Genomic DNA, 16572 nt, shown 5'->3' on the forward strand with positions numbered 1-16572 from the left:
TACTTTATCATCATTAGCTGAAGCCAAATCATTATGGTCCAAGTTAGGAAAAAGAAAAAGAACCACTGTCTAGTCTTGAGAGACCCATTCTAAGATATTTCTAGAGTTTCCCAACAGGTAGTCAGGTGTGACATGGACGAGGCTGGAACTCAGTGATCCCAAATGGATGAATTGTTTCAATGACTCCTTTTTTGAAATTTCTCTTTCCACCATAGTTCTTAACTTTTTATCTTAACAATGATTTTGTTTTACCTGGTTTGCATTACACATTGCAGCTCACAAAGTGAATACAAATTTATTTTGCAGACAGATATTGCCCGAGGTGAGAAATATTCCCTCAAGGATAACAGTGACAATGACAAGTGGGTGGTACAGAGCAACACTGGAGTATTAAAGAGTGTTCCTGGGGTCTGCTTTAATATTCCTCCTCCTGATCCTGAGGCCATCAGTAGCATTGACAAGTAAGTATTACTGAAGTGAAAAAAAGGATGCATGGTTATATGTTTGATATTAAACTGTGTATTCTTAATGGGAACTCATGGAACATCTGTGTAAATGGCTCCCTTGATTGTGCTATGTATGTCACAAGTATTCATTTCAACACTGCCTTTGAATGTAAGAGGTAAACTATTTTACATATGGAATGCAGAAATTCTGATTGTTGTTCACATATACTGGTAGGAATTTCACCTCCCCTGTTATACTACATAAGATTAAACTTGTTTCCTTTTTTATTTTAATTTATTCCATGTTTTCATCTATAGTACATTAACAATCAAAAGACTGCTTCAGTCAGAAGGTGAAGACTTGATGTGGATATATAGGATAACTAAAGGTGTGCTTTTTTGTTACTATATGGTACTTCAGTTTGTTTACTCTCGGAATGCACTGTGCTTTCTAGAAGCATCTCCTGTATTATGAATGTGCCATTCCCTGTACTCCCTCAACATACCCATGCATGCAAATTGATGCCATCAGCTACTCTCCTTCCTAACAGTACCAGTGGTAATATGCCTACAAGCAGGATTGCCAGCCCCTGCAGGATGTGTTCAGTAGTATTTTTCTTCTTCTGCCTGGGTCACTTTTGATGGCATACTTAATTGCATTCTACGTCTGGTGCAGGCTACCTAGACTCACTGCCCGTTTTCAGCTCACTAAGTGTATATCATCTGTCTACCTCCCAAAGTCATGATTAAGTGGCAATTGGTTTCACTAGATTCACCCACACACAAGACATTGTACCAGTAAAGGACAGCTGCTGTGAGACACTCTTCCCCTTTACTTTCTGGTTGCCTGCCCAGATACCTGCTTTTTTCTCAAATCCAGGCCTTTAGCATCACAAAAGGAAATTCAAATACTGTACCAACAGGTCAGTAAATACAAATAAGGTAAATATAAATGGCAAGTGCTGTAATGCCGCTACTTTATGAATATAAAAATTATCAAGACATATAAGAATACTGCCTGTGTAAATTATACTCTTTACTAAGTTGTAGAGGCATATATTTTATAAACTAATAAAAGCAAATGGAGAAAATCGAATGATTTATCTGAATTTTAAAAGTAAATGAAACCCCAAAACATCCATTATAATGCATAATGTGATGTTAATCTTGCCTTTATTCTCACTAATGGGTCAGATCCAATCTGTCTCAGCCATTTTACTAGCTCGAGGTCTTCAGCAAAGCTCATGGGCCTGTTTTGCCCATAATGCAACCACCTAGCTTCCTTAGATCACATTTCCTGCGTAGAGAAGAGGTTGTTTGGCAGCTCTGGGCTGTGTTTTTCATATTTACATTCTTATTACCATAGTTTTTCTGACTTTAATATTTTACATATTGTTCGAAAGACATGCGTGAATGGGCGTGCCTTCGTTGAAGGTTGGGTGTCAAGCTGGCACCTTGGCACTGTAAAAATCTACTGCCAATCATTAGCGGACCAGAGTTCCGCTGTGGCGACCCCTAACCGGGAAAAGCCAAAAGAAGAAGAAGACTAAGTTTTACTTGATTATATTTTATTTTTATTCTTCGTGCTAGCTGGATGTATTCAGGATATGTAAGCTATAGTCATATTTGAATAGGCTGTCAGAGAGGGTAGTATTTAATCTTTCTGAAAGGAGCTTCTGAATCTTTAGTATACATGAGAATTGCTATATATGTACAGGAGTGAAACTGTTTGTCACTTCTCTGGCTTACTTATGCTTGTTATAAAAAGGAAAGCTTGAATTACATCAGCTATTTAGAAAAAATAAAAATAAAAACAAGAGAGAGATATGACAAGCAAGAGAAAATGACAAGGAGAAAGAAATACTTGTGTATAAACAGTTGTGGCCAGTTATACCCTGGCCCTGAATATTTTATCTTAGAAAGCTGGCTAATCTGTATGCTCCTTTATATTTTACCTAGACTGAGCAATGATTTAGCAGAGGCAAAGGTGAAGCATCAGAAGGTCCGAACTGACTTAAAGAACAGCTATGATGAGGTCAACCGCCTTGCACGACCAGGTACGTGTAATGTATATAACAATGCTTAATGTACATTTGTAACAACTAGCTGTAAACAACAACTTTTTTTGTTCATTTGTTTGTTAGTTTTTCTGAGCTGTAATTCAAAACCACGACTTTGAGTAAGAGGGAATTCTAAAACAGAAAAAAAAAATGGAATTAGATGTAATGATCTAGTTACATGTTTTAAAAAAAGGAGCATCTATGTCAAACTATTAGTATTTTTGATGCAAGTCTTGGTCTGTTGTTTAAATGTTCAGCCTTAAGTCCAGACAGCCTCATAACGTAGACCATTTGTACTATCCCACAACCAGTCACTATGGGGCAGGCTTTATCATGATAGTGCCAGTTTCACCATGTCCTTGCTAATGTTCTCTTTTGATTCCTTACTGAGAATTATCTCTTGATAAAGTTGCCCAGAGATCAGGATCACGTAGCGGCTAAACACAGCCCACATATAATGTTTAGAAGATAAAAGCCATTCAAATAATTTCTAGGAAATTCATATTAGGTACTATAATGCTGAAACGGTGCATCTTTTGGGAGATAAATATTTATGAAGCATTGAAATTACCTCTGATGGTTTCCACATGGGTACTCAGTGTGATAAGACAGCACTTAAAAATAAAGAAGATAACAGGAGGAAAAGGTATCACAAGAAAACTGAGATCAGAATCCCGTCATACAAAGAATTTATAAGGCCAAAAGAAGTACAGAATGAAGACATTCTGCATATGCAAAGATACTACTAACTTTAGAAAAATGAAGGAAGGATAAAAAGTAATTAAAAGATAGCATCAAAAGTCATACTAGGATAGATTAAAAGTTCTGAATATGCTAACCACCCCAGACTACTAGTAAAACAATAAAAGATATAAAGATATTTTTATAACGTACATACAGGGAACAGTGGACATGAAGATACTACTATCAAACAAAAAAAGTTTCAAAACCAGAGGGTGAGGGGTTGAGATAATGGTTAAGGTCTTAAACTCACAGATGCATAGGGTTTTATTATGACTTACGGTTATTGGATAGGCTTGTAATAGTCTGCAGACTGACAGCTTAGTACTTTCCTATGAACCTCTGAACCAAAGGCTGCATGATGAAATTGAATTGATTACATCACATAAATGCCATAGATTTATGTGATGTAATCAATTCGATTTCATCATGCATATGGCTGCGGTGGTGCAGCGGTTACCGTTGTCACCTCACAGCAAGCGGTTCTCCTGTTCAATTCTCAGCTGGAGCATCTTCTGTGTGGAGTCTGCATGTCCTCCCCGCGGTCAAGTGACATTTAAAGACATGCAGGTAGGTGCGTGCGTGAAGGTTGGGCATCGGGATAGCAACTCGCCACCGTAAAAATTCACTGCCAATCATTAGTGGACCGGAGTTCCGTAGTGGCGACCCCGAACAGGGAAAAGCCAAAAGACATTACTTTTTTTTACAAAAATGCCATAGATGAAAGGAACATCCTGATAAATGAGGTGGTAAATGCTGAATCCAATAAGGCATTTAAAATTACAAGTTAGATTTAAGGATTTCTTGATTCCAGGAATAAGAAACAACAGAGTTTAAAGGAAATTATCTGTGTACAGCTATAGTACCTGTATTATATATGTTTACATGTATGTTTTCCATATAATAGTATATATATATATATATATATATATATATATATATATATATATATATATATATTTACATTGTCCATGTTGTAGATATATACATTTATATTATCCATACAGCAGCTGTATACCTTTATAGTATCCATATTGTATTTATGTATGCAGGTTCTTAGACTTCTAATTCAGACACTGCAGTACAGCATACATGGTGGATACTGCACTCTTGAGTGGGTCATTTTTGCCACAACTATCTCTTTGATTTATTTGATATATCAGCAATTTCCTACTGCCCACATATAATGTTTCAAACATAAAAGTCATTAAAATAATTGCTAGGAAATTCACATTAGGTAATTCTGAAACAGTGCATCTTACGGGAGATAAATATTTAGGCAACATTGGGCATAGTTCTGATGCTTTGTCAAATAATCACCTTATTCAACATATGTCTCATATTGCAACATATTATTTCATATCATATTGTCTTAAATATCTTTGTACAATAACAGGCCAAATATGCTTTACCCTCACACAGAAGAAATACATGCTCATTAGTCTCCTCCCTCACACATAAATTACAAAAGCTATCCTTCATTTATTTTATTTATTATTTATTTTATTTTACATTTGTTGACCGGGATTGTCCGACTGAGCTGAAGAGCCCTTTTTCAGTGGAGGACCGGGGAGAAAAGCTCCAACAAGTTATACAAATTTTTTTTTATAAATTAGCATTAAACAGTAATGTTACAGGATTATTACAAGGCATTAGGTAGCAATACAATGTTATACAGTGTCAATAATCAGGAGAAGAGCATAACTATTTTAAGATGTATAAAAAGACATATGTCATTATCATTCATTCATTCATCCTTTTAAACATGCATGTCATTCATCCTTTTAAACCTCATTGACATTTTTACTGGGAGTTCATTTATTGAGACATGCACTATGAAATTCTACCACTCTTCCCCCAGTTCATTTTTTTCTTTGTCATATTACTGGTTTCACATCAAAACTCAAATCATTCCAAAAATAAAACAGACTCATAATATTTTCATACTGTTGTCCTCCTTGAACTGTAATCTTCTCTATATTATGTTTATATAATATTAATTTCTTTGACATTGCACCATCTCCTCACTCTCCCTATTCGCTAGCATTTTCTTGCTCTAGTACTGTTCTAAAACCCTTCATACTTCCTTTTCAAAAGGTGACCTAACAGTGTCTACATAAAATTGCATAACTTTCAATAACAAATATACATGTAAAAAAGACATAAATCACTGAATTTATTAATCCCCTCACCAATTTTCCTAATATTATCTACTGATTCCTTTTTACAGGGTTTAATGTAGAATCCCAAACTATGCTAAATAAAATACATAATAATATCTCTCCTTCCTTTGACATACCCACTCCACTCAGATATGCCCAAATTTTCCATTAAATACTGAATTTATTAATTAAACAATTTCTAAAAGACATTCCATAGCTTAACCGACAGTTTTCCCCCAAATACTGAATTGAATAAGTAAATCTTTTTCCCTAAAAGTCATTCTAAATGTTTTCCATAACTTACTTAGAAATGTAATTTCCTGTAAAATCTCATCTCATTGCTTGTTAACCAAATTCATTTTACCAAACTTTGTTACTAAAACTCTCACTTTTGACTGGAAGAAATAAATACCTCCACTTTCCTTGTTTCTCCCAACCCCTTTACTTTTTTTTTACTTTGTTCATTATTATTGCTTCCGATACATCTTCTAACTCTTTGATCACCTCTGCCAAGCTGCTACCAGTACATCATCCAAATAGCACATTTGTAATGGTAAAAACAAGCCAAATCTATATCCACACTAGATTTGGCCCCTTGTCTTAACACATCTCACACATACTACGTTCATAATTGTAGCAAACAGGCACTGCTCATGGGGCGTCCCTGCTTTACCACCTAACCACTCATTTACTACTCAGTATACTTTTATCACACCTTCTGCTTAAAAACTGAAGTTTTGTTTGCTTATACTATACTCTTTCAATATGTGTTGCATCTCCGCATGTGCCACATTATCATAAGTTTTGTTTATTTCCAAAAATCCATCCTGTCTTCCCCTTTCACAATGCTTTATGTTAAATCATTAACACTCACCACAATCTGTTTAAACCATATATTCCATCCAACATAACCTTGCCGATTACTTTTTAAAATATCCTCTACAATAGTTTCATAATTAATTTATAATCTACACTAAATATATAAAAAGTTACCATTTTATTGAGTCTTTTGTTTACCTTATTCCAAACAAATCTTATAACCCCTTTTTTATTATACCAGTATGTAACCATTCATTTGACACTTGAACAAATAAAGTTGTTATCCTCCTCTCTTGTATATAAAATAAATAATCTATGCCACTTTACTGTCTGAGGACTCCCTTTCTTCACCACATCTTCTTATTTCTGCACTGTCACATGTTTTTCAATCTCTGTCACACTTTCTACATCTAATTTCTTAGCACCCCATCTCAATGACCTACTGGAACATTTGCACTATAGATTGCCATTTCAGTTAATGGAAACCGTTTTTAGCTGCTTCAGAGTAAGAACGTGCTCCCTAGTTTGATTATTTATTTGCTCCACAAACACATAATGTAAAGTACAAAACATTGGTTCAGTTTAGAACTCGTTGTTGTAGAAAGGGGATTGATGGACTTTTTCCTCACCTGATTATGATGCTATGCACTTGATTAAAAGAGTTAAAGATGAAAAGCTAGCATGTATCACGTTATTAAATGTGAGTGCTATTACACATACTATGTGATGTTAGGGACAACAGAAAAATTATCACTGTGCTTCTGATGCACATTTAGTAAGGGAATTTGATAAGAAATGGTACATGCACTGTAGGGAAATGCAACTTATGTCTCCAAAACCTTTTAGTGATGTGCAGAAAATGTAATTATGCAACACACATATGGGTTAAATGTGACCAAAATGTTCAAGATAATGTTATAAAAATGTGGAGGTAAATTTTCAAAATAATAAGACAGTGGTTGAGTGTGAGGATGGGGTCTATATCAGAACATCAAAGTTTTAAAACTTTGAATGTTCTAATATCAACCCGTTTTAATTGAACGCTAAAAATAGCGAAGCTGCAGAACACCAAATTCTTTCCTAGGGAAAGAATTTGGTTGGCTGGTTCTGTGGCTTCACTATTTTCAGTGCTGTGGTGGAGATTTACGGGTCGGGTTCAGGTAATTGTGCGATTGTGTGGTTGTTAGGATTAGGGCGCAGGTTAGGTGAGTTAGGGTTAGGGCGCGGGTTAGGTGAGTTAGGATTAGGGCGTGGATTAGGTGAATTAGGTTTAGGGGCAGCTTAAGTGAGTTAGGGTTAGGGCGCGGGTTAGGTGAGTGTGCGATAGTGACGGACCTTAGGGTTAGGGTTTGGGTTACGGTAAGTGGATAGATAGTAGTGTATGTATAATTTAGTGTAGGGTTAGTTGTAGGATTATAAGTGTATTTGTGTGTATTGATGTTTTTAGGTGTGCTTGTGTTGTGTGCATGTGTTTCACTGTTCTGAATGTTCGATATTATGTGGTTTCGATATTTTAGGTTTGATGAAATAGCATTCACTATGTTTATCTTTCGATAACATGATATAAACGCTGAGGATGAGTATGTTCAAAGGAAAGAAGAAGATATCCATCTCCATGACACAGAGAGATAAAGCCATTACCGCACCCCAGACAACCCCAGTTCAACTATCAGCTCTGGCACTAGAAAGACCTGATTGGGGGAAATAGGAATGAATGGCTGATGCCAGGAGGGATGCCTAGGCTCACTGCAATGCCAACATTAGAAGCCAGATGAGCTCCACATTGCAAAGTCTATACTGTTGGATGGGAGGTTGCTCATTTGAGTAAGTAAGCATGCGTCTCCCACAGGCAGCAGTTAAAGTGCTCACAAAGCTTCTGTGGGGTATGAGAGGGTTATAGCACACTCCTTGGTAACAGTATGACACTGCACAAGCTTCTCCTCAATCTTCTCACTGTCCATGGATGTGGTCAATGTGTCCCTGGGGAGGTTAAGGTGAGTATAAGAGGGATAGAGCACATTCCTTGGTAACAGTATGACACTGCACCAGCATCTCCTCAATCTCCTCACTGTCCATGGATGTGGTCAGTGTGTGCCTGGGGAGGTTAAGGTGGGTCCAGTAGGCCCAATAAATGAGGAGAGTACCTGGTGAAAGCTGACGATCAGCTGCAGGGAGGGGTAGAAAAACAAAAAAGGTAAGAAGATGGAAATATTATACAAGAAGGGAAGGATGATATGGAGGCAGATGGGAGACAGAGTAGTTTGGAAGACTGATCCATGTGGTACATATTTTATCAACTAGTAATACACGCAAAACATTACAAGAAGATGAAAGACTTGGAGGAGTGTATGAGAACAGGTATAAGAACAGGTATGAGAGCAGGTACTACTGATGCAGAAGAGACTGTAATGGGGGAAACTTAGAAAGCTAAGAGATGTGAGTGACACTGAAACAAAGAAGGGAAAGATAACCTTTGGTGTGAGTATTAAATGTACATAGCATAAAGAGCAATATTAGAAATCTGGTTGCATTAAATGGGGTCAGAAGGTATGTGCAGATATATCAGTTTAATATTCATTACTTAGTGGAATGGCAAAAGTTACATTTTGAGTAGTTATTGCGGGTCAAAGTATTGTGTAGCCTTTTGAAGTTAAAGCATGTTTGGAATAGCTATGCGTGGGAATAAAGATGTATAAATTTGTTATCAAAGGAAAGTTACCAAAAAATGCAACTTATGTCTCCAATAAACACCAATAAATACAAAAAGTGACAATGTAGTGTGAGAAACTGCTTTAAATCTTAAAGAAGACCAAGACAGACAGTATTTTGCAGAGCTCTATTTTTGTCTCCTTTAAGATTTAAAGCAGTTTCTCACACTACATTGTCACCTTTTTGTATTTATTAATAATAGGACCGTTTAGGAAGCCTGGTCATTTTGGATGTACAGAATTACTGTTAAAGTGCCACTCTGATCCCATGTGCAAGAATGGGAAAAAGGGGTTGTCAATGGATAGATGGATGCTTATATGAGTATAAAGGGCAGGATGGCTTTATTAAATGGTATCAGCCATGTTACAATCAATACAGATATCATAACAATAGGTGAATTTAACTGCAATTTGTTGAAAGTAGAAATAATCTTACATTGGATATTAGAAAATATTAGGAAATAATACATTATGAAAAAGTGATACCTGGAGAAGATAGACAGTTTACTTACATAAGAGGCAGAACTAAGACATTAACTGGTTCCTTTATTTTCAGACTCACGGTGCTAATTTCTAAAATTCTGAGAAAAAGACTGAAAATACAGGAGAAAAGTAAATAAAAAACTTAACTTTTTTTTTCTTTTAAACTTGTTTTCCTACAGGGGGCAAACTCCTGAAGCCCCAATGTGGGCAGATCCAAACTTATATGTACCAACTCTGAGCTCCTCACATCTCAGAGAAAATGGAATTTTACAAGAACTGTCAATCATGTATTTAGAAATCATAGGAAGTTTAAGGCTATTGAGTCTAGTATCCATCATGCCTTGCCCTTTCCTACCCTAGACTGTGCCTTCCTTCTTGAGGAGGGCTATTCCAGTCATGCCTAGGGACAATTTGAGGCTGCTTTATCTGCAAGGGGAGTTCATTCCACAGGTGAGGAAGATACAGTAACAAGTCAGTCTCTCCACCATATATTATTGATCTGCTGAAGTGGATTTAGATCCCTTGTTCTGGTATTTATGTGACTGATTTATGAAGGTACAAGAGATCCTGAACTACTGTGTCCCTGATTGTTTAGAAGTCAAGGCATGCTTCTCTTCCAAGGAGCCTATAAGACACAGAAAATATGGACAGTGCTTATAGCCTCTTTTGGTAGGAATTTCAATCCTGTGATCTTCTTTGTTAGGAACCTCTGGGGTCTTTCCAACTGTTTGATATGTCTGGTGAGGTACATTCCAAAGGAGGAATTGTATTATATAATTGGTCTGATCAGTGCTGAAACAAGAGGAAAACAGCCTCTTTATATCTGGATGATTTTCCATTGGCCATTGTCTGTGTCATGTAGAAGGAATTCCTGACAGTTTTTGCTACATGGTACAGTGAGGACTCCTGGCTGGTTACTGCTGTCCCACTTCAGAAATGTATTTTTTTTTGTTTGTTTCATCCTTCCACCTCCTTGCAGATCCAGTGCTTGCATGGAGGGGCAGATATACAATTAAGATGTGCAGTGTATCACCCCCACCTCCATGGCAGGCTGGCCGTGTCTCCACCCTTTCCCTCTCGGACCACGTCTCCCAATGCAACATCCCCAGTCTCCATTAGAGATTGTTACAGGAGAAGCCCAATGGACCACCCCTCCCCACCAGGGATTGTAACGCCCATGCTTCCCTGCTGCTCTGTCAGTCATCTGAGTCACAAACTAAACCTAGGTCAGCTGGGCCATATTCAGACCTTTATCTCGCTATGCTACCAGAGTGGCATGGAATGGAAGAATAGTGTCAAATGCCTTGGCAAGATAAAAGTAAGCCATGAGTAGACAATATGACCACTGTCAACAGCTTATGTTATCTTTAGAAAGAGTTTAACCAGGTTTATTAGACAGAATCTACCTTTTACAAAACTAAATTTTTAAGGCTGTAGCTTGAGAAGACTTTTAACATGGGTATTAATCAGTCTGTTATGATGTGTTCCATGGCCTTATAAATGAGACTGTTAGCTGGTGGGCCTATAGTTTCTGGGGTCAATAGTACCACCACCTTTATGGAGTGGCCTCACTAATGCTGTGCACCATACTTCTACTTTATACAGAGGTTGGGCCACCATGTGTTTGATAGTATTTTTCAAAAACAGATGGCTATGTTATCTGGTCCCATGGAGGAAGTGTTCGTTAGTGATAATGGGGAGGGAGGGAGGGTAATAGCTACAGGAATTGTATTGCTTTGAATAGTTGTCTCAGGAGTTAAACTTGCACTGAATGCATTTGCTGGAATACTGGCAACGTCTACTGGTCCTGAGTCGGTGCTGTCATTTAGTATGAGTGCTGTACATTATTTAGTGTTGTTAATTTTCTAACTAAAGAAGGATTTGTAAGCATCCTTGGCTTAAGATGCCAATATGAGTTCATGGGTTGCCTAAGTCGATCTAGTCGCATTTTTACAATTCACAGTCAACTTCCTGATATTTTCCTTGACTTTGGGGTCTTAGATCTGCTGTACATTCTAATGAGTTTTTTTTTCCTTTTGGTGAAAATTTTATTTATGTTGCTAGACTACAAGGATGTTTTGCTTTTAAATTTTACATTATATTTCCATCTGGATGCGACTGCCTATTCCGTACATTTATTTATTTATGTGGGTATAAAACTCTTTGGAAAACTATCTCCTAAGGGGATGTCATGGATGATGTTGTTATAAGTGAATTTCAAGAATTCATCACAGAATTTGATGAGAGTTGTGTGCCTGAAGTCTTTGAATTCTGATATATTTATTTCAAGGTATTTAGTTTGATGTAAAAGGTTACTAGCTTATGGTCTGACTTATTCAGTGAGAGGTAGAGTTACTAGTTGAGTTATGTACAGTAACGTTACATTGGTAAGTACCCGGTCAAATATATTTTTTTTTTATTTGAGCTGCTAACAATCTGGTCCACTGATTTTATACTTATTAGGTATAAATACCTGTAGGCATATCTTATGTTGGTGGTGTAGATACTCCAGTTAATTGATGGGCTGTTAAAATCTCTTAGACTGATTGAGTTTTTATTATGGGGAGTTCATCCAAGATATTTAGAAGCCAAGGTCAGGAAAGGGGACCTGTAAGAGGCAATACATTAATAATTGATTTTGTTCAGTGTGATTTGGAGTTTGTGGATCTCTGGGAATCAGTCTTAAGCTGATATGATCTCTGAGAAATATGGGTGCACTCACTACCCAGTTACCACTGAGACTGAAAGCATGGTAGACACTAAACCCAGGTATGGACGGTGTGCTTACTCAGCATTTAAATCAGATTTCAGTGATTACACATGTATGAATGCCTTCCAAATGCAGGAGTACTTCAAGGTAAGGCAGGTTGTTGTTTAGACATCTGTTATTAAGCAGAGCCAGTTTACTTTGATCCTGATTTGATATTGATAGGTTTGCTACACTGGAATGTTCATTAACTGAGCTTTGCTTAAAAAGGCACTATGGGGCAGCAAAGGCTTTAGCCAGTACATAGAAGTCTTTGAACCAGAAGCACAGACCATCCTTTGCAACCTTTGCAAAGCAAGTATGACTGGCAAGTATGTCGTTCCATGGTGACACATATTGGATCCCCCTAGAATGGCATCAATTATTTATCCAGTTGTTGAATCTAATCATCCTTTCTTTATATCTAGGCATCATTAGTGAGAAAAAGAGGATTACACTCAGTATTAGGGTCTTGGCTCCATTTGTTTCATGCAAGGCAGTTCAGACATAGGTTCATAGGTTCATAGGTTGATACTAGGCTATCTGCCCTAGGGCATTTATAAGCCTAGCCAGAGTGTGTTTGGCTTTCGCCACCCTTTTAGATTAGTTGACTGTGCCTCTGTCTAGTAGGGACACAGAAGAGATCCCAGGGGTAAACCTACGATCTCCCATCCACTCATCAAGATTTCTCTTGAAGAGGGTCATTGAGGGGCTCTGCCTAACATGGATTGGGATTTTGTTCCAGAGTGAGGGGAGCCTCTGGGATATGAATCTGTCCCTCCAGCATGTCCTATTTATTTCTGTGCTGAGGTTTAAGTCCCTGGAGCGTGTAGGATTTCCTGAGGTGGAGCATGCCCATTAATTCTGGTTTGGACATGGCTTTATACGTCAGGCACAGATCGCCTCTGAGTAGGCGGTATGCAACTGAGTAGAGCTGGAGTTTCTTTAGCCTAACTGCGTAGGGCATCTGTTTGAGTCACTTGATCCTCTTGGTGAGATACTTTTGGGGTCTTTCCAGTTGCTGCAGGTGTCGGGTAAGGTACATCCCAAATGGGGCATTGTATTCAATTATGGGCCTGATGAGTGATGAGTAGAGGGGCACAATGACCTCTCTTGATCTAGATGTGAACCCTTTCATGATAAGGTGGGCTATATAGAAGGTCTTTCTAACCACTTTGGCAACGTGATTGTCAAAGGAGAGATTGCTATCTACTTGGGTCCCCAAATCCTTAATTACTTCTTCTGTACTTAATGGATTACCACCTATGTAGTAATTTGTGGGCACTTTGTTTTTCCCAAAGGGGATGGCTATGCACTTTTTGGCATTTAGCTTTAGGCCATGGCTCTGGTACCAGTTATCCATCTCTGTGAGACCCTCTTGGAGGATGCTTGTGTCAGTCGGCGAGTCAATTATGGCACCCAGTTTGCAGTCATCTGCGAACTTGGTCAGGCATAGTCCTCCCGTGTTAGCCTGTACCTCAGAGAAATATATACCGAACAAGAGAGGTCCCAGGACTGAGCCTTGTGGGACGCCACTTGTAACTGGTTTAGAGTCTGACATGGCACCTGCAATTCTGACCATGTGGGTTCTATCTCTGAGCGAGTTTGCAACCCATCTTGTGACAAAGGGGTTGATATTTAAGCTGGTGAGCTTATTTATGATGCCCGAGTGGGGTATTGTGCTGAAGGCTTTTGCGAGGTCCAGGTAGGCTGTGTGGACTACCTTCCCTTCATCTATGGCCTTGGTGACTGTTTCAAAGAAGTCGACCAGGTTCAGGAGGCAAGATTTGCCCTTAACAAAGCCGAATTGGGTAGGATCCAGTGTTTGGAGGTTCCCAATGTCTTTGTTTATGAGTTCCATGATGATATGATCCATAGCTTTGCAGACCAGGCTAGTCAGGCTTATAGGGCGATAGTTTCTGGGGTCCGTTGTGGCACCACCTTTGTGGAGTGGGACCACTGTTGCTGTATGCCATTCCTTGGGTACATATCCTGTAGTAAGGCTGAGAGTGAACAGTGACTTTATGTGAGGGTTCAGTTCTTCCTGGAGCTCGTGTAAGACGCAACCCGGAACACAGTCCAGTCCCATTGATGCTGTGTTTTTTGCTTTGGAGAGGGCAGCTCTCACCTGTGTATCTGTGATGTCAGGGAGGCTACACTCTGTTGGGATAGACATTTGCTCTTTTTGGGGGGGGGAGGGAGTTTGCACTGAACCTGTCTGCCAGGATGTTGGCAATGTCTGTGGGTTCAGTGTATTTTTTGTCATTTTGCACTAACTCAGAGCATATCTGGGAGTTGCCACCCAGGTTTCTGACATAATTAAAGAAGGCCTTAGGATTATCTTTAGCGTCTTGTGCAATTTTTCTTTCGAAGCTGGCCTTAGATGATTTTATGAGGGATTGTAGTTTCTTGCTAGTACTGATCAGAGATGCCTTCCCTTTTTGGGATTTTGCTCTATCATGTAGTAGCGTTCTCCTTCTGTTGTATAGCTTATTTATGGCTGGGGTCCACCATACAGGTCTCCTGCCTTTGGAGGAGTGAGTCTTGGTTTTATTTGGGATAGCACGATCCATGCATTCCTGTAGGTGTCCATAGAATGCGTTTGTAAAGGATTCTGTGGTTTGGGCCGTATTTTCCACTGGCCCTGGGGCTTTGAAGGATTCCACCTCGGTTTTGAGAAGTGTGAAGTTTGCTTTTGAGAAGATCTTCACCGTGGTTTCCTTGGCTGGGGATGGGGATGGGATATTGATGTCCAGTGAGATTAATTTATGGTCAGATCTTACCAATGAGGGGTATACCTCTAGTATGGAACATAGAGTCCCCATGTTGGTGATGATCAGGTCCAATATGTTTTCCCCTCTTGTGGGAGTGGTGACCAGTTGTTCCATAGCATTTGAGTTTATAAATTCTAGGAACCGTTGGGCAAGGGTGTTGGGGCTTGAGTAGTGCTCCCAGTCTATGTTTGGGTAGTTGAAGTCACCTAATATGATGGTGTTTGGAGAGACCTTCATATTCTCCAGTGTTCTCAGGAAAGCTAAGTGGGGTTCCTGAGTTTGGGAGGGTGGTCTGTAGCAGGCTACAAACTGAAAGGCAGTTTTGCCCACTGTTAGTTGCACATGGATGGTCTCCAATGCTTCATGCAGTGCCACTAACCTGGAGATGTGGGTATCTTTGATGAATATGGATATTCCCCCTCCTTTTGTGGTTCAGTCCAAGTTTTGGGGCCGAAAAGCATGGTATGAGGTATAACCTGGTAGTGCTGGGGTGCTCTCGGGAGCCTTGAACCAGGCTTATGTTACTGCACAGATATCAATATTATCCATACTGAGGAGAGCCTCAAGTGCATGCATCTTGAGGTTTAGACTTCTGCCGTTGAGCAGCATTACCCTTAATTTCTTTTTCCTTGTGTTGTCTATGGAGGTGGGTTTGTCTTTTGAGCCTTGCCTAAAAAAGGCACTATGGGGGTGGCAAGAGCCTTAGCCAATATTTGAAAGCCCAGGGGTGACAGGTGCAAGCCGTCCCTAGCGAAGCAACGTGGCTTGTCGAGCATGTCATCCCAGGCTGACAGACACTGGATCCCCTTTGAATGACACCAATACTTTAGCCAATTGTTAAAATTGATCATTTTGTCTTTATACTGTGGCATCATTCTTGGTGAGGGTAAGATGCTACTCAAGGTCAGGGTCATACCGGCCTGGGCTACATGATCAGAGAGCTCCTCTATGTCTCTATTCATGTAGTCCAGGGAAGTACGTCTCAGGTCATTCACACCAGCATGAACAATGAAGGAGTCATATTTGTACTTGCTGTGGAGTGACCTGAGTGCTTGTGTTATGTGGTGGATCCTGGCACCCGACAGGCAGCTTACAGTGACCTTCTCCTTGTTCAGCCTGCTGAGTGGGACATCAATGTGTCTGACAATAGAGTCACCTATTACAAGTGTATTAGGTGTGTTGTTTAGCCTTAAGGGCTGTGACTGTGTGGCACACTGACTTTGTGAACTATGTGATACATGGGTATTGTTGTGGGGTAGCGGTTGCTTGGATGTCTGCTTTGGAGGTCTGTGCTGCTTGGGCAGATTTTTATTTAGAGCCTCCAAGTATGTTTTTGTGTGTTTATGTGTTTGGTTTGCTGTTGCGATAGGTCTATGTAAGACTGGATTTGTGGTGTGTGTGGTTACCTTCTCCTCCTGACTGACTGCGCCAGTAATGGGTTGAGAGAGCTCAGCCTCCAGTTTGGCTATATAGTTGCATCTCTCACATATATTTGAGCTTGTTGGGAGGAGGAGAGGGTGGTCTATGTACATAAGGCAGTTGTAACATTGCCTCAAGATTCCCAAATTCACCAGCTGGACTGGAGAGTAAACCCAAAACTGACTTTTGGACATGCCAGAATAGTATAAAGAAC

The 16572-nt window shown here is 39.3% G+C and overlaps 1 protein-coding gene across 1 annotated transcript in view; it reads left to right on the forward strand.

The window, feature by feature from the left end:
* The window catches only part of EVPL (envoplakin), a 231892-nt gene that overhangs the window by 135310 nt on the left and 80010 nt on the right, over nucleotides 1-16572 (forward strand). Inside the window, exons 12-13 of the mRNA XM_044090500.1 lie at nucleotides 307-461; nucleotides 2406-2503. Of these exons, the coding sequence (XP_043946435.1) occupies nucleotides 307-461; nucleotides 2406-2503 (253 nt within the window). The remainder of the gene's footprint in view (nucleotides 1-306; nucleotides 462-2405; nucleotides 2504-16572) is intronic.

This window comes from Protopterus annectens, chromosome 12.part0, assembly GCF_019279795.1.
Source record: "Protopterus annectens isolate FY-2018-M chromosome 12.part0, PAN1.0, whole genome shotgun sequence".
Lineage (NCBI taxonomy): Eukaryota > Metazoa > Chordata > Ceratodontiformes > Protopteridae > Protopterus > Protopterus annectens.